Below are 19295 nucleotides of genomic sequence, written 5' to 3' on the forward strand. Positions count from 1 at the left end.
ACACTACTATGGTTTTAGTGGAGTAAAGACAGTCTCCATCTTCTCCTTCTTCCTCCTGAGGAATCAAACAATATTAAATATTTACTCAGTTATAAATATAGATCATGTATTCAATAAAAACACTGACAGATCTGTACTTTACAGATTTTCATATACTTTAATTGTACATTAGTGAGTAAAAGAATCTACTTAGTTACAGTTTATCCACCTCTATTTACTTCATAATATGTTTAAATGTGTGTGTGTGTGTGTGTGTGTGTGTGTGTGTTTACAAACCCCTTCAGTTAAAACCCATCCTTCAGTTTTTTCTAGTGAAGGTTTGTGGTGTTTCCTGAAAAAAATGGATATTTAATAATTAGATTTAAATATATCTCCCCCACACATGCAGAATTAATAGTTAATGAATGTTAAAGAAAGAAGAATATAAACAGTTGATTGCAAAATAATTGTTTCAGATTTAATCATATATTTAAAATTGTCCACATTCCTTTTATGTGTAAAGACAAGAGACACGCGTCTGCTCACATTTACAGACAATTACTGTATATTTACTGAATTTAACTCATTGGCTACAAAAGTAAAAATGTACCTTGTGTAAAAGTTATGGGACATTATATATTCCTCTTCATGGTAGTAACACAAAGGCTACGACACCATCACTCGTACAATCACACTTACGGACAATTGAATAACAATCCACCTAACAACCCCTTGTTGATACCACTTTAAAATAAGACTACAATCATAAATGTTTTAAATGGTTTAAAATCCTGTTTAGTACATGGTTATTATGTAGGTGATTAACACCTTAGAGTTCATTAATAATCATTTGTAACACAGTGATAGTTTTTGAAGTTTTTGTCTAATACTGAAACTGTCAGAGAACTTACTGAAAATGTCAAGGTGAAGAATAAGCTCAGGCCTGAGAATGTGAATTTAGTGATTTCATACGTTAAAGTACTCCACATTATCACTGATGTATTAAAAGGCACACTGTTAGTGGTTAATTCATTAAATGGTCTATTAACAAATATGTGCTGAAGCCAACAAGCTTAATGCTGATTGATGGAGAAGACAAAGTAGGATGAGTATCATCTGAGGTTTAACAATGTAGATGGATGTGGGTTTTCAATTTGGCAAACAACAGGTCACAGTGGCACTTTCCACCTATGTGTATTACAACATAATTAATAACTATCAATAAAGAGATGTTAAATAATTTCTAAACCTTTAAAATTATAGTTTTATTCTAAAGTGATACCCATGTGTTTCTGGACTGTAGGAGAAAACCGGAGCTACCAGAGGAAACCCATGCAGACACAAGGAGAACACACTGAACTCCTCACATAGGTCTTTTCCACCAAAATAACTTTGGTTCTAATTCCAGGTCACTTCAAGTTTCTCTAAACCTTGCTGCCCTACAGTGAACCCACGCACATTTTCACCAGCTTAAATGGGATCTATGTTTACATCATCAGCAGGGGGCGCTGTGGAGATTCTCAGTCCAGCGTCGCTGTGGCTGAATTCAGCTCCAGCACCAGAGTTATAAGAAAAGAGTTTACAGCAGGCCCTGATACATATGTGTAAATGATACTGAGATTTGGGGAGTCCTGCTGACAGGATTGTCCAAATATTTGCAGTCAATTACACATAGACCTGAGGGTGGGCTACTCTTAAACAAAACTCTGGAAATGAACCATTTAAAATGAATTCACCAAGCTTCACATTCAGGTCAGTTGAGATACAGACGTGTTAAGCATAAATTACAAATGAATATTAAAGGAGCACTTGAGCTATGTCTGAATCACCAGGCTGTAGTGACTATTCCTCCTTAATGAGATCTTAATGGGATGTTTTTGTCCAGACCTGTGTGGATGTGACAAATCAAGAGCAGTACTTTGGTGTAGAAGCTGCTTATTTAAGAACCCACATCATGCACTACACTGGGCTTAGGGCCCCCACTTTTGGACAGAGCCTCATAAAAATATCAATGTGCACTGAACAGACAGAATTTCCTAAAGTGTATTTAATTATGTTAATAAGGCCTCACCTTCTGCATAAATATATTTCACCCAGGATTACTGCAGCCGCTCCAGCAACTGCACCAATCAGAACACAGATAATCGGCAGATGACCTTCACGGATCATAAATGGACAAACAAGCTGTATTTGAGAGACAAACGTAGAATGGACCAGTAAATAGGGTTTAGCCGTGTGCTCAGCTGAATAACGTTGTTTGGCTAAAGCAGTATAGCTGGGATATTGCTAGGTGGTTCCTATGGTTTCCAGGTTATTGCTAGGTGTCTGAGGAGGTTTAAAGGGTGTTGCAAGGTGATTGTTGTAGCTTTCTCAAGTGGTGTTTTGTCCAAAATGGCCCCCAATTTACGTTTTTGGTCACTACTGGTCTTTTTCAGTGATGTGTGATTTTGGCCAGTGATGTCACCACTGCACCATTACACAGTGAAAACAATGAAGAACATTTTTTTTATTCTTGCTCAGCAGTGACACCACTTTAACTGCAGAAGATGAGCAAAGTGAGACAATTCCACACAAGAGACACTCAGCAAGTACCAAAATACCAGGGATACATTTTCCACTTATCACTGAAGTTCATTTGTTTACATTTCATGCGAAGGACTGTCACAGCCAACATAAGAGTGATCCTCTCATTAAAGACTTCTCTCATTAAAGCAGGGGTGTCCAAACTTACCTGCAAAGGGCCAGTGTTGCTGCAGGTTTCATTGCAGCAAATGATCAATTGTTTAAAGACTGAGACTGACTGATTAAACGAGTGGAATCAGGTGTGCTCTCCTTGTAGTGAAAACCTGCACTCACAGTGGCCATTTGCAGATAGGTTTGGACACCACTGTATTTAAGCTAAATCATATGAATACGTTACATGTTTAGGTCGTGGTGATGACGACGGTGAAGCCATATTATATTGTTTATTATCAGCTTAACAAAGCTACAGTTCAACCTAAAAATATATATTATAAACATTAATGTGTCGTGTTAATGAACCAGCTCAATGTTTGGCAGAATAATAAAGTAAACCTGAAAATATTCCAGATTTTTATGGTATTACTTTGTGTATTACATCTGCCCTGAGCCCCGGTGTCCCTATTCTTTTATTTTCCTCAACAAGTGTTTACACATGGCCCCTCCCATAAGTCCACAGACACTTTCACCTGGGGTTATTGAAGGGAATAACCCATGTTCCATTGCGAGCCTGTGACATTCCTCACAGAAACCACTAAGAAGCCTCGGAAAACAGTGAGGCATTAACCCTTTAAGTGCAACTAGAATCTCTGTTTTCAGACCTGTGTGGTCTTAATGCTTTAAAAATGCTGAAGTTAAAGGAAAAACCCTGTTTATCTGTAGCAACATAAACATAAATGTCAGGCAGTTCAGTTAATATAAATAGGATAATTCAACATTACTAAATGCAAGATCCTTTATATTTTATCAAAAAAAAGTAATATTTATAGAAACAGGATATCGTTGGTAACCGGACATTTATGCACCAATATTTACATTTCAATATACATTTCTGATCGATCAGTGGTGCTAATGGAGTGTAATGGAGGTCACAGACTCATTTAAAAAAACATACTGAGCAACTCGATCTCTTTGTCGTAACCGATTATCCAGGGTTCAGAGTGACGGAGGCTCCAGAGCGTAACAGGAATCACTGGGTGCAAGGCAGGAACGCATTCTGGATGGAGCACCAGTCCAATACAGGGCAATACACTCAAACACGCACACACACACACACACATACACACGCACACGCGCACACACCTCACAGACGTAGACCCAAAGCAATCCTCAAATTCACAACCTCAGGTCTCTGGAGCTGCCCTCATCATTTGACTTAAGTTCAAATTTAAATCACTAAAAATAAATATATAGACATATGCTTTAGCAGCATTCTTATAGAAGCTGTGAGATAAGATTTCTGACCACAGCACAAAAAGAAAACAAAAATTCTAACAATTACTCCTCTTCCTTTTTGTGGTTATGAAGTGAGAATATTTTGAAAGCATGCAGCAGTTAAATGTCAGGAAAAAAGAAAAAAAAGATTATTTTAAAGCACAAACTTAAATATAATGTTTAACGCCCTGTTAAAACAGTTCTGTGTAAAATGGACTGATAGCGGATTTTTCCAAATACAGAAAATTCCATTTTAAAAGCAAAATATTAAGTATTCCACTCTTATAAAATTACACCATGAGCTTTTAAATAAGTTCAAACACCCCTTGGATCAGTGGCCGATGAATGAATCCAGTGAGAGTTGGTTGGTGCAACATGGAAATAAATGGGACACGGGCTGTGTTCACAATAAGAAAACAATGCTTAACATTACTTTAAATGTGGTTTTAAAAGTTCCCATTAGAAAGGGTGTTTTGCAATGTCACTGGCTACATTTCTACCCTATAAAAGCACGACTGAATATCTCTACATCCTGTTTACAAACCCAACCTTTCTTCTGGTTATATTTTTAAAATGATAGGAGGCTGGTTTGGTGATGGCTTTGATACGGCTAATAAAGGAGAGTCTATTAGGAACACCTGTGCCTCTACCTGCTAACAAGTAATGGAAACTAATATCCTGCCAACAGGCACTGAATGTAAAGCAGATATAGGTTTAATACAGAATCTGTGACTCATCCAGGCCACTGCGTGTCAGTAAAAGAGCTGTTTCAGGACAAAGATTAATCACTGCAGAAAATGACTGAATGCTGCTTTAAGTAAAGCAGTGTTTTCTGACCTGAATTACTGCAGCGTCCCACGAAGTTAAAGAGCAGAGTGGAGGAGCCGAGCTGATTGGTGCTGACACACTGCAGATGGGGTGAGGACATTGACAGATGTGATCGATGCATGGAGAGGATGCTCCTCAATCCAGACACACCTACAGACTCCTCCTTAATGGACAGACTGCCTGACTGAGAGACAGGTTGTTCATTTAGACGCCACTCCAGTTTAGGAACAGGACGCCCTCGAACCTCACACAAGCAAACCATCATCACTGCGTCATTATCACTGCTTTTACAGTGGGACGAGGTCAAGAACTGGGGAGAAGCTGAGAGAGAGAGAGAGAGAGGTGAGTTTTCAGGTAAAAAGTAAACACTGATCACATTCATTCAACATTAGAACTGTGAAATGGTGACAAATGATAATTGATTCCAGTTTGTTCTGAATATTTAAAATCCACTAAAGCAATGTTTCCCAATAAAGGAGTGACTGTTGTGAGAATGTAAACACAATCTCTCTCATTCTCATGATAAATATCTGTGGTGTTTACTGAAAGTATTAATGAAACCTCACATCTTTGAGAACCATGTAAATTAAAGCCTGATTTTTTTAAAAAGCAGAGTAAAATCAGCACAAAATACACTCTAAGGTCAGTATATAAAAAGAAAATCTGCTGCACTTCCAATAGCTGCGCTGCTCATTTGTATATTGCCCTGTCAATGACTGATAACAAAACACCTATAAACAGAATACACAGAAAAAAAAAGATATATATATATGGTTGTAGAGAGCTCAGTACATTGAGGCCATCTGCATGAGTTCTAAATAGTTCTGTTTTACAGAGCTCTCACTAAAGCTAGTTCAGAGAGGAAGGGGATTTCTAATTTAACTCTTACTTCCTTTAAGTGTTTTCAGGTCGTTCAATGTCTGAAGCTTCATGACCAACAAAATCTACTATTAGAAACACTGCATGTGACTGAACTACAGCACATTCAGCCACAAAGAGCAAAGTCTCAGTTTTCCCACAGTTTCCTAATGACCTGAAGCTCCTCTGAAACCTTCTTGATTTGCTTCATTAACAGTTGAGAATTAAAAATATAAAAAGGTGACAGACATCTGGGAAACTAGAGGCTCACTGAGGTCACATGACTGTGTGCTAACATTCTATCTTCACATTTAATAAAGATATTTATGAGGTTTTTGAGGTAGAATAAGACAAAATACGTCAGATTAATTTCTTAATGATTAATTGCAATGTTCTTTTCAGAGACATAATTTGCAGTTGACTACAAATTGACTACTTACAACAGAAAGAAAACATATTTTAAGGAACGTTGTGTGAAATAAAAAAAATGACCTTCTGTTTCTTATGATGTTAGATCTCTCCATTTAGCTCTCACTGAAAAACTGTTCGTCATAAAAACTGTTGTAAGTTGTCAGTTATTCTCCTCTGTCTAATTTAACCACAGTTGTATTTGTAGAGAGATAGTTGAGCACTGACCCCTTAATAATAACAATGAGTTGTGAGATCCACATTGATTCTGAGCTCTAGAGTCGTATAAAGAGTCGTCTGTTTCTGTCCTTATCCTGGTCCTAATCCTTATCGTCTGTCCTTGTCCCAGTCTCTGTCCCTAGTTTTCTCATTGAATGTATATTGTCACTCAGCACTGACACACCTTTCTCCTGCGTTTGTATTTTCTACAAAGTGGTGGGACAGAATTTCACCCAATACATAATTCTACAGCACCTCTGATTTCCTAATTAATGAAACTTACTAATGAAATTGTACTCACACTGAACCTCCAGCTGCACAGATGAGTTCTGAGATCCATGTTGGTTCTGAGCTCTACAGTAGTATAAACCACTGTGTGTATCATCAGTCGCAGTGATGCTGAAAGAAGGTCCGGTCTCTATCTGCTCCCCATTCTCTCTGAACCAGGTGTAGTTCACTGCTGGGTTTCCATCACTGCTGCAGCTCAGAGAAACAGAACTACCCCACATCACTGGACCAGATGGAGATACAGATACAGAGGTGTTCTTAGGGGCATCTAAAAAGGACAAGGAATTATGGTATGAATCAGAGCTGGGAATAAGTCATTAAGCTCCAGGTGATGAGTAGGTCTCAATCCTGTCCCATGTCTGTGTCCAGGTCAAACCTCATGTAAAGACAGACAATTCTCAGTTAAAGTCACGACTCAGTTTAGTCAAACTGTGATCTCGTTACTCACTGTTCCATAATAATCTACACATCATCTATAATGATCTAAACAGTGCTATAGAACTATGGAAATGTCTGATATACAGTTCTTTATTGTAAGTTCTCAATTATTCTCTTCTGTCTCATATAATCACAGAGGTAAGACGTGTTTGTGTAGAAGAACTTGAGCACTGTAGAGCTGTACTCTAACTGAACCTCTAGTAATAACAATGAGTCGTGAGATCCACATTGATTCTGAGCTCTACAGTCGTATAAACCACTGTGTGCATCAATTGTGCTGGTCCCATAGTCCAACCCTCTGTTTCTGTCCTTATTTTGGTCATAACCCTTATCCTATACTATTATGTATCAGAAACTGAACTGCCCAACATCACTGAACCAGACTGAGGTGCTGATACAGATGTGTTACAAGGTGCATCAAATGAAGCAAACAGAATTCTGGCCTTAAACAGAGGTGTAAACATTCTATAAAGTTGCAGGGAGTAAGTCCAATGTCTTGACATTTGAGTCCCTGGTTGTTTCTCAGTCAAAGACAGACAAGTCTCTGTTACATTCATGAGTATGTAGAGTCCAGTTGTCACAGTTGGTCCCTCCTTCTCCTTGTTTCAGTGTTGTTTCTGTTTTCTACTCTTGGGTTTTCTCTTTCTTAAGCCTTCAGTTTTCCTTGGTGTTTCTCTGTCCATGTCTCCCACGTGCTTTCTGTTTACGTTTTGTCCAGGTGCTTGTCTACTCATCGGTCCTAGCCACGCCTCCTTCCTAATGTGACTGCTCCAGGTGTTGCTCATTAGTATGAGTTTAAAACCCGGTCCTTAGTGTCTGTGTTTGTCGGTCATTCGTTTAAAGTTGACAAATTTAGTAAATTTTCTGGATATTTTGGGATCTTTGGGCCATTTGTGCACAGATTTCCCACTGTACATTGAATTATTGTTATGTGATACAGCCAAAAACAACACACCTTTCCGTCATTTTGCATTAAATTAAGTGCGACTTCTAGAGTTGTTGTCCACCATCTATTAATTAATAGACGCCTATTAGAGTTTCCGAACACCATTTGGGGGGACCAACGGTCTTTTAAACCTTATTCCTTGAATTACTAACAAATAACATGTTTTCTGACTATCAATAAACACAAGTTAGGAACTCAAATTCCACTGTATTTATTTGTTTGACACTGTCATATAGCTGCTGCTTAGTCTTTAAAGATAAATAGAAACATAATTTTAGGGGAATATACAGTACAATGTCTGTCTCTTCCCAGTGGCTGAAACCAACCACTTTATAGATCAGCAGGTGTCCTTTTAACACTTTGTCCACTACAAATATTAACTGGAAAGTGTGTATGGAGTTGTATATAAACCAAAAGCTACAGTGATCATGTGATTTCAAATCATACTTTTGAATGTAAATATAGTGAAAACACTGAAAGTAATGAGCGAGTGATTTGGGGGTTTTAGTGAATTCAGCACCACTTTCTGATGTGGAAATGTACATTTGTCCTACATTTGGTCATTTTCATTCATTCAGATCCATTCTAAAAGTTTAGTTTTTACTTTTGATGTCACAATTTCTCCAAATGTCTGCTTCCAATAGCAAAGTTAAAATAAATCAGACTTCAACATTGGAATTAATTGTATTTGTGGCTCACACTCTTCAATGCACTTTTACATTTTATACATTATTTTAAAGAAGACACACACAGAAACAACACCAAAAAATGGTTTTATAAAACACACAATAAAATAAGTTCCAAGTAAAAAGAACCCAAAGTCTTTCTTCTTTCAGACAACTTTAAACAATAGAAATGAAATACATTGCTGCCTTGTGCCCAGTGATTCCAGGTAGGATCTGGACCCAAAGCCACAGTGAACTGAATAAACGCTTACAGACAACGAATGAATAAAGTAATGAAACACATGAGAAATATCCAACAAAAGAATGGAAGTTTTATAGATTAAATCATGAAAAGAACATTCTAGATAAAATGTTTATATCTCTCTGATACATACATTTAAAAGTATAAATGAAACACACTCAATCCACATCAAATCTGAACAATGAAGAAACAAATACAAAGAAAGAAATTTATTCAGAATTGTGTCAAATGAAAAACCAACAGCTAACACATCTATTTTAATAATAAATCATTTTTCAATCCTATAAAAAAATGAAGAGTTAAGCAAATTATTTGATATATTTTAATCTCCACACACACACACTTAACCCCTAAAAGATCCCAAACAGTCTCCATACAGTCCAAGGGGGAGCCGCAATGCCTGCTGGGAGTTCTGCTGCTAGTCCCAGTTCTTCACGGTACGTGGTCTTCATCCAAAAACTAACCACACAATATCATTGGTCACACTCTGTGCTTGTATTAGCTGGAGTCTATGATGTCATCTTACACCATTTACTGCACGTGGCTTGGAATTTTAACCAGGAATCGTACACATTTTGTGAAATGTTTAAACTCACCGAGAGCAACGTTAAATTTCAGGCACAGGCTGTAAATACCTCATATCTCACTACATACTGCAGTATACAGGTCTCACAATACTGGCTCCTGCACTGCTGACAGTCGGGTATCAGTCGTGTTCACGACTCCACACTGGACATAGTGTATAGCACTGTATTTGGGGAAATAAGCCAAGATTTTATAACTCACACTGTACCATGCAAGGAGTCGTCTCCCTACATTTTTCTCACATAGCATCAGCCATTTTTACATTTGTCTCCAGTGGCTACAAACATTGTACTTTTTTCCATGTGACATCATTCTTCTACTAAATAAGCACTGATTATAAAGCCCTACCATACACTACTATGGTTTTAGTGGAGTAAAGACAGTCTCCATCTTCTCCTTCTTCCTCCTGAGGAATCAAACAATATTAAATATTTACTCAGTTATAAATATAGATCATGTATTCAATACAAACACTGACAGATCTGTACTTTACAGATTTTCATATACTTTAATTGTACATTAGTGAGTAAGAGTAAGAAAAAACAGTGTTTATCAACTGTAGGAAGAACCCGGAGCAGCCAGAGGAACACCACACAGACACAGTGAGAACACACCAAACTCCTCACATAGCCCTTTACCACCAAAATAAGTCAGTTCACAAATAACACTAAATGATTCAGTTCAAGATCCTCTGAACCTTGCTGCTCTCCCACATTTTCACCAGTTTAAATGGGATCTATGTGTACATCAGCAGCAGGGGGCGCTGTGGAGGTGCTCAGTCCAGCGTCGCTGTGGTGGAATTCAGCTCCAGCTCCAGAGGCATAATATGAAAAGAGTCGTGTTTAATCCACTGTTTACAGCAGGTTCTGATACACAGGTGTAAATGATACTGAGTTTTTGGGCCGTCCTGCCGAGCTATGAACAGTGAGAACAAAATTATCCATCGCTCCTTAAAGGGGATGTCTACAATTATGGCGAAGCACAATACTCTGTGGTTTGTTTATGTTCAGGATCTCTCCCTCTTTTAAGGTGGAACGGTATATTTTAGAAGAAATATGATCAAACCCAGGGCCCTGCAGCTGCGTGACTAATTGTTGTGACACTTCGCTGCCATCTGTTCATATTTAAAATATTTTTTGCATAAAATTGAAATCACAAACTAAAATTAGCACCAAAATTTCCCATTCAAGGCTCTCTCTGCAGAGGATGTGTTCACTTATTTTCACAGAAATATCCATAATTTTGGCCAATATTGTCTAAATATCTGTGACCAACTAGATATAGGACTGAGGATGAGCCACTCTTAAAAGTCTGGAAACATAATGAAAAGATTAAAAAATAAATTCAGTGAGCTTCAGGTTCAGACCAGCTGTGATACAGATGTGTTAAGCATAAAATACATGAGAATTTTAAAGGAGCACTTGGGCTATATGTGCATTAACAGGCTGAAGTGACTCCAATCAGATTTTTGTCCTTAATTAGATCTTAATCCGATGTGTTTTTGTTCAGAACTGTGTGGATATAAATCAAGAGCAGTACTTTGTGTGTAGAAGCTGGTTATTTAAGGACCCACATCAAGCACTACACTGGGCTTAGGGCCCTATTTATGAAAGAGCCACATAAAAGTATCAATGTGCACTGAACAGACAGAATTTCTTAAAGAGTATAAATGATGTTAATAAGGCCTCACCTTCTGCATAAATATATTTCACCCAGGATTACTGCAGCCGCTCCAGCAACTGCACCAATCAGAACACAGGTAATCTGCAGATGACCTACACAGATCATAAATGGACAAACAGAGAATGATCCAGTTACTAGAGTTTAGCCGTGTGCTCGGTTGACTATTGTTTGGCTAAAACAGTATAGCTGGGATGTTGCTAGGTTTCCAGGTTTGTTGCTATCTCCTGTTGCTATGGTGTTAAAGTGGCTTGAAGGGTGTTACTAGCTGGTTGCTATGCTGTTCTACATTTGTTGCACTATTTTGGTGTTCTGCCATTTTGAACTAGAGTCTGAAAACAGTGGACATTTTTCTGTGCACTCAAGCGGTCCCACAATGCACAGCAAATGTAGTGTACAATCAATATACACTACTGGTGGACAGTGGATACCCATAATGCACTTTGGTCTTTCGTAAAAATAAGGCCCCCAGATTTTGCCTTCCAAAGCATGCCACAGGAAATAAGCAGAGGAGCTCTTCATTCACTCCAGTTCATTCCAGTTCTTACTACTCACCCTGCAGTAAGATAAGGACTCTTTGGCAACAGAATTAAAACAAACGAAAACATTTTAACAGTTTCTTGTTTAACAGTCATTTCACTTCCTTTTTATGGTTGTTGAAGTGAGAAAATTTTGAAAGAGTGCATCAGTTAAGTGTCAAGAAAAAAGAAAGTAGAATATCTTTTAAAAACAAGTGTAAATATCATGTGTAGTGTCCTGTTAAAACAGCTCTGTGTGAAAGAGATAGATGGGGGTATTATGATATTATGTACTCCACTATTATACTAAATGAACAAACCTGTAAATTGGTATTCAACTCTATTCAGATGATTTGTTTACATTTATATATAGCATCTTTTATACACTGCAATCATTCAAAGTGTTTGACCATTGAAAACATAAACATATGACTATAACCTACGTAAAGAAACATAATTAAAAAGGCTTCAGACGTAAAATAAAATAAAAACAAAAGCTTTAGAACAATCAGAGGTGTGGCACCTCAGTAAAGCTTTAACACAGAGATTTACAACAAATGTGTGAATGAGGAAGAGCACTGCTTTCACCCAAAGAGTAGCAGCAGTGACTGAATAATATTGTACTTTGAAGCAAAACCAACCTCTAAGATCTTAATCAATACTTGGAATATTCATGCAACTAACGTTTAAAACCTCCAAACAGTCGATAAATCCTAGGAGAAGTTTTAGATGATATAAGAATCAAGAATTGGAATCAAACAAACATTAAGACAAAAAATTAAAGGAAAAGACTTAAAATAAAATAAAATAGAGTTCAATGTGTACTGAGAGTAGAGTACAACCTTTAGAGCTCAATCATAGACACATGAAAAGGGGATGTTTTTAACCTAGATTTAAAAGTCTCTACATTTGGGGCACATCTAAGACCTTCTGGCAGTTTGATGCAGTTATTTGCAGCACAATGGTTATGCTACTTCACCTACTTCAAGCAGAAATAAACCCGATGGAATGCAGACATCCAGTACTAACTACAGATTTGTGAAAACACCAAGCTACAGCAGAGATCACATTTGTTTAGATCTGTCTCCCCATGGCAGCTCTTAAAATTACACCATGATGTTTTGAAGAGGTTCAAACAACCCTTGGATTTTGGAGATGACGAAAGAACCCAGCGATGGATGGTGCAACAAGGAATTCTCTACTGATCTGTCTGAAATGGGGCACAGATCTGTGTTCAGTCACAAAGAACAATAACAAAAGCAAATACTCAGTGATTAAGTAATGCTCAACGTTACCTCCACATTTGTTGTGGATTTAAAACACTGCAGCTCATGTTAGAGATGGTGTTTTTCAATATTTCCACTCTACTGAAGATAAAAACATGACTGAGTATCTCTAGATGTTGTTGTGACTCTAAACCATTAATTCTGATTATGCAAACCGGATTCCAAAAAAGTTGGGACACTAAACAAATTGTGAATAAAAACTGAATGCAATGATGTGGAGGTGCCAGCATCTAACATTTTATTCAGAATAGAACACAAATCACAGATCAAAGTTTAAACTGAGAGAACGCATCATTTTAAGGGAAAAATATTCATTCATTCATTCATTATCTGTAGCCGCTTATCCAATTCAGGGTCGCGGTGGGTTCAGAGCCTACCTGGAATCATTGGGCGCAAGGCAGGAATACACCCTGGAGGGGGCAGGGAAAAATATGTTGTTTCAAAATTTCATGGCGTCAACAAATCCCCAAAAAGTTGGGACAAGGCCATTTTTTACCACTGTGTGGCATCCCCCCTTCTTCTTACAACACTCAACAGACGTCAAATGTTCTCTATAGGTGAAAGATCTGGACTGCAGGCTGACCATTTCAGTACCCGGATCCTTCTCCTACGTAGCCATGATGTTGTGATTGCTGCAGAATGTGGTCTGGCATTATCTTGTTGAAAAATGCAGGATCTTCCCTGAAAGAGATGACGTCTAGATGGGAGCATATGTTGTTCTAGAACCTGAACATAGTTCTCTGCATTAATTGTGCCTTTCCAGACATGCAAGCTGCCCATGCCACAAGCACTCATGCAACCCCAGACCATCAGTGATGCAGGCTTCTGAACGGAGCGTTGATAACAACTTGGGTTATCCTTATCCTCTCTGGTCCGGATGACATGGCGTCCCAGTGTTCCATAAAGAACTTCAAATCGTGACTCATCTGACCACAGAACAGTCTTCCTTTTTGCCACACTCCATTTTAAAAGACCACTGGCCCAGTGCAAACGTCTGAGCTTGTGGAGCTTGCTTAGAAATGGCTTCCTCTTTGCACTGTAGAGTTTCAGCTGGCAACGGCGGAAGGCACGGTGGATTGTGTTCACTGACAATGCTTTCTGGAAGTATTCCTGAGCCCATTCTGTCATTTCCTTGACAGTGGCATTCCTGTTTGAGGTGCAGTGACGTTTAAGGGCCCGGAGATCACGAGCATCCAGTAGAGTTTTACGGCCTTGACCCTTACGCACAGCAATTGTTCCAGATTCTCTGAATCTTTTGATGATGTTATGCACGGTTGATGATGATAACTTAAAAGTCTTTGCTATTTTACGCTGGGTAACACCATTCTGTTATTGCTGCACTATCTTTCTGCGCAACAATTGTGGAATTGGTGATCCTCTTACCATCTTGGCTTCAGAGAGACACTGACACTCTGAGAAGCTCTTTTTATACCCAATCATGTTGTCAATTGACCTAATTACTGTTAATTGGTCTTCCAGCTTTTCGTTATATGCTCAGTTTCCTTTTTTCAACCACTTATTGCTACTTGTCCCAACTTTTTTGGGATGTGTTGACACTGTGAAATTTTGAATCAACGTATTTTTCCTTTGAAATGTTACATGTACTCAGATTAAACTTTTGATCTGTCATCTATGTTCTGTTATGAATAAAATATTGACATTTGCCATCTCCACATCATTGCATTCAGTTTTTATTCACAATTTGTTTAGTGTCCCAACTTTTTTGGAATCCGGTTTGTATTTTTAAGATGGAAGAAAGCTGTTTTGGTGATGGCTTTGATGGCCTGAGCCTGCTAACAAATAATGAAATAAAATCCTGCAAACAAGCACTGAACATAATCAGCAATAGGTTTAATACAGAATCTCTGACACATCCAGGCCACTGGGTGTCAGTAAAAGAGCTGTTTCAGGACAAAGATTAATCACTGGAGAAAATGACTGAATGCTGCTTTAAGTAAAGCAGTGTTTTCTGACCTGAATTACTGCAGCGTCCCACGAAGTTAAAGAGCAGAGTGGAGGAGCCGAGCTGATTGGTGCTGACACACTGCAGATGGGGTGAGGACATTGACAGATGTGATCGATGCATGGAGAGGATGCTCCTCAATCCAGACACACCTACAGGCTCCTCCTTAACGGACAGACTGCCTGACTGAGAGACAGGTTGTTCATTTAGACGCCACTCCAGTTTAGGAACAGGACGCCCTCGAACCTCACACAAGCAAATCATCATCACTGCGTCATTATCACTGCTGTTACAGTGGGACGAGGTCAAGAACTGGGGAGAAACTGAGAGAGAGAGAGAGAGAGAGAGAGAGAGGTGAGTTTTCAGGTAAAAAGTAAACACTAGTCACATTCATTCAACATTAGAACTGTGAAATGGTGACAAATGATAATTGATTCCAATTTGTTCTGGAGTTTTAAAATCCACTAAAGTAATATTTCCCAGTAAAGTTTAAAGGAGTGACTGTTGTAAGAATGTAAACACAATCTCTCTCATTCTCATGATAAATATCTGTGGTGTTTACTGAAAGTGTTAATGAAATGAGTTTTTACATTGCCCTGTCAATGACTGATAAGAAATTTGCATTTTGGTACAAACATATGTCCCATAACCTTTTCACTTAAACAAAGAAAAACAAAAAATACACAGGCAAAAAAAAAAAAAGATGAGTTCTGAATAGTTCTGTTTTACAGAGCTCTCACTAAAGTTAGTTCAGAGAAGAACTAGCTTTCAGGGGTTCCTAATTTTACTCGTATTTCCGGTAAAATACTTTTCAGGTTGTGCCCAAAGTCGGAAGCTTCATGACCAACAAAGTCTATTATTAAAAACACTGCATGTGACTGAACTACAGCACATTCAGCCACAAAGAGCAAAGTCTCAGTTTTCCCACAGTTTCCTAATGATCTAAAGTTCCTCTGAAACTGTCTTGATTTGCTTCATTAACCTTTTAGAATTAAAAATAAAAAGGTGACAGACATCTGGGAAACTAGAGGCTCACTGAGGTCACATGACTGTGTGCTAACATTCCATCTTTACATTTAATAAAAGTATTTTTGAGGTAGAATAAGACAACTTACATTTACATACTGTTTAAAAGAAAGCAGCCACTAAAGCATTTCTTCTGTTTCTTATGATGTTAGATCTCTCCATTTAGCTCTCACTGAAAAACTGTTCATCATGAAAAACTGTTGTAAGTTGTCAGTTATTCTCCTCTGTCTAATTTAACCACAGGGTTATTTGTAGAGAGATAGTTAGCACTGCAGAGTTGTACTCTAACTGACCCCTTAATAATAACAAGGAGCCGTATGATCCACATTGATTCTGAGCTCTAGGGTCGTATAAACCACTGTGTGCATCAACTGTGCTGGTCCCATAGTCTAACCCTCTGTTTCTGTCCTTATCCTGATCCTAATCCTTATCCTCTGTCCTTGTCCCAATCTCTGTCCCTAATCATCTTGTTGAATACATATGTCACTCAGCACTCACACATTTGTTTTTCTCCTGCATTTGTTTTGCTACACAGTGGTGGGACAGAATTTCTGTAAATACGTAATTCTATATCACCTCTGATTTCCTAATTAATGAAACTTACTAATGAAGTTGTACTCACACTGCACCTCCAGCTGCACAGATGAGTTCTGAGATCCATGTTGGTTCTGAGCTCTACAGTAGTATAAACCACTGTGTGTATCATTAGTCTCAGTGATGCTGAATGTGGGTCCGGTCTCTATCTGCTCCCCATTCTCTCTGAACCAGATGTAGTTCACTGCTGGGTTCCCATCACTGCTGCAGCTCAGAGAAACAGAACTACCCCACATCACTGAACCAGAGGGAGACACTGATATAGATGTTTTCCAAGGGGCATCTGAAAGAAAAATAGAATAATTATATGAAGCAGAGGTGGGAATAAGTAATTAACTTACAATTAACAATTGAGTCTCATCTGAAGTCTGTCAGTCCCTGATTCAGTACACACCAGTCTCAGGTTGAGTCCAGAGCTCTACCAACAAAATCCCACTAAACTGATCACATTTAGGACACCACACAACTTTCAGCTCATAATCACATTGTACAGTAATTATATTCATTCATAAACCAGACTTACACAAAACACGTAATGTAAGAGAGTTCTCTGTTTTTATTTCTTGTTTTTTCAGCTGGTAGGTGGCAGTGCACGTGATACTGAGTTTATGATGAAGACGAGTAACTGTGAAGTTCAGGTGAGAGGAGATGAAGCTGGAGTTTTGGTTCTGTTCCTGGGAGCTGTTATTCTGCAGGGGGCTCCATGTTAAAGTTGGGGGCTGAGAGGTACAGAGTGAAAAAGCTGAACAGAATAAACTCACAGAACTTCTCTCCAATACTTTCTTCCTCTGATTCTGCTCCTCCATCTGCTCTCCATACAGAGTCAGTGTGGGTTTGGGGGGTGAAGCTAAGACACAAAAGAGATTTACAATAAATAAACAATTATATTTTATTATGGAATTTTACTGATAATTAACCAGGAATGGATTAAAGCTCCTTCACACACTTCTACCCAAGTAATTAAACAGAAAATACTTCTGGGGAAGAAAGAAAGATTTGAAATCTTGATGAAGCTGAACAAGCAAATTGCCCTCACAAGACCCAGCAAAATACCCAGAGCTGTCCCCCACTAGACCCAGTACCATACCCAGGACATTACCACAATAGACTCAGTACAGTAGTCAGGAAATGATCACAGGAGCCCTGGTTCAACACCCAGAAAATTATCACAAAACCCAGTACAATACCCAGCATTTTACCCTCAAGAGATTTAAGAGTCGCGTGTGAACAACATTTCCAAGCATTTCCAAGAACAGTAGCAGCGTAAAGGGCTTCAGAGTGTGACATTTCACAAGTGCCACAGATATAAATTATATTAACTGTCACTAGTCTAGTGTTTATAGTTTGAAAAAGAATACAGTCACACTGTCACTAACCTGTGACTTTTATTGAAAGGGGTGACTCTGAATAAGTGTATTTCACTCCTCCATCGATTTTGAAGTAATACATCCCATTGTCTCTCTCACTGACGTTGTTGAAGATGGTGGTGCAGTTCTTCTTACTGATATCTCCTATTAACACCCCTTGAAGTTTATTGACTGTTCTGCTGGAATTAAAGACTACTTTATCTGTCCAAATGCCATCTTTAAACCATACAACATTAGGACTTTTCTTAACTCTATATTCATAATCACTGCTGACTGTAAAAGAGCAGGGTATGAGAACACAGTGTCCACTCACACCTTCTACACTCTGTGGAAGAGTGACACTGAAACCCTCCAAGGACAAAGCCACTGAAAACACAAAGAAAGTGTCACATTAAACTTTACTGCACACACACACTACTACACTACACATGACACAAGGCTAAACTCACACTCAGAACATCATTTCTATAAATAAAACAGAGCTCCCTGAACACACACTATAGATGTTCTAATGAAATAAAATGACACATTTTGTATGAAATGTTGTAATAATTGGGAAAGACATAGTTTATCAGATTAGGAAAAAGACTCTAAATCCAGATCTGATCCTGTAATGAGAACAGAAGAACAGTTTTAGAGATAACTGCAGAAAAGACTGCACTTCTCTAAACCCCACCCCTGAATTCCCAGGAAACTGCAAATTCCTCTGTCCGTGTTTTTTTTTAATATCCTTAGTACAGTCAATAACACATTTATAACAAGCTAGCTATACATTATTATAACTATAATAAAAACTGGAAGAAGTGTAGAACATGAAGTTAACCCCAAATACAGCTGTAAAGCTCCTGAAATGGAAATATGAGCCAGGTGCAGTGAGTGGGGTCCTGAGACTGAGATAAAGAACAATAACTGAGTTACGACAGCAGAGTGTAAACTCACAAATACATAATGGACATACCTCCAAACAAACAACAAACGAAAACCATTTTCTGATCTAACTTCATCTTTCTGAAGAGGAAAAGTCACCTGAAGAAGAGAGATGTGTAAATTAGTTCAGTAAAGAAACATCGTCTCTGCAGTGGATTTCACTCTCGGAGGAGAACACTAACTGCTCAGATCTTTTACATCAGTTACAGACTCTGAACTGACTTTATTCTCAGTGATGGGGAGAGGGAGGGCTGTCCTACCGACCCAGAGACAGAGAGAGGACACTTATTAACTGTTATTACATTTAGACAAATAAACGAAACCTCAAATCAAATGTGTCCAACAGGAAAAGAGCTGAGGGACATTTCTATTGGATAGTCCTCATCTCTGGACTAAAGTTATCTGTGAACCTCATTAATCCTGCTGTGAACCATTCTACGAGAGAGAGAGAGAGAGAGAGAGAGAGAGAGAGAGAGAGAGAAAGAGAGAGAGAGAGAGAAAGAG

At 38.4% G+C, this 19295-nt stretch overlaps 1 protein-coding gene across 1 annotated transcript in view; it reads right to left on the minus strand.

The window, feature by feature from the left end:
- The window catches only part of LOC136695072 (myelin-associated glycoprotein-like), a 19443-nt gene extending 527 nt beyond the window's left edge, over positions 1-18916 (minus strand). Inside the window, exons 1-9 of the mRNA XM_066668881.1 lie at positions 18823-18916; positions 17874-18230; positions 17021-17344; positions 16526-16780; positions 6548-6802; positions 4771-5082; positions 2051-2135; positions 277-331; positions 1-55 (exon numbers count right to left, since the gene is read on the minus strand). The exon at positions 1-55 is cut by the window's left edge and continues 527 nt beyond it. Of these exons, the coding sequence (XP_066524978.1) occupies positions 1-55; positions 277-331; positions 2051-2135; positions 4771-5082; positions 6548-6802; positions 16526-16780; positions 17021-17344; positions 17874-18230; positions 18823-18868 (1744 nt within the window). The 5' untranslated portion in view covers positions 18869-18916. The remainder of the gene's footprint in view (positions 56-276; positions 332-2050; positions 2136-4770; positions 5083-6547; positions 6803-16525; positions 16781-17020; positions 17345-17873; positions 18231-18822) is intronic.
- Between the last annotated feature and the right edge of the window lie 379 nt (positions 18917-19295).

The sequence above is a fragment of the Hoplias malabaricus genome, chromosome 4 (genome assembly GCF_029633855.1).
Source record: "Hoplias malabaricus isolate fHopMal1 chromosome 4, fHopMal1.hap1, whole genome shotgun sequence".
Lineage (NCBI taxonomy): Eukaryota > Metazoa > Chordata > Actinopteri > Characiformes > Erythrinidae > Hoplias > Hoplias malabaricus.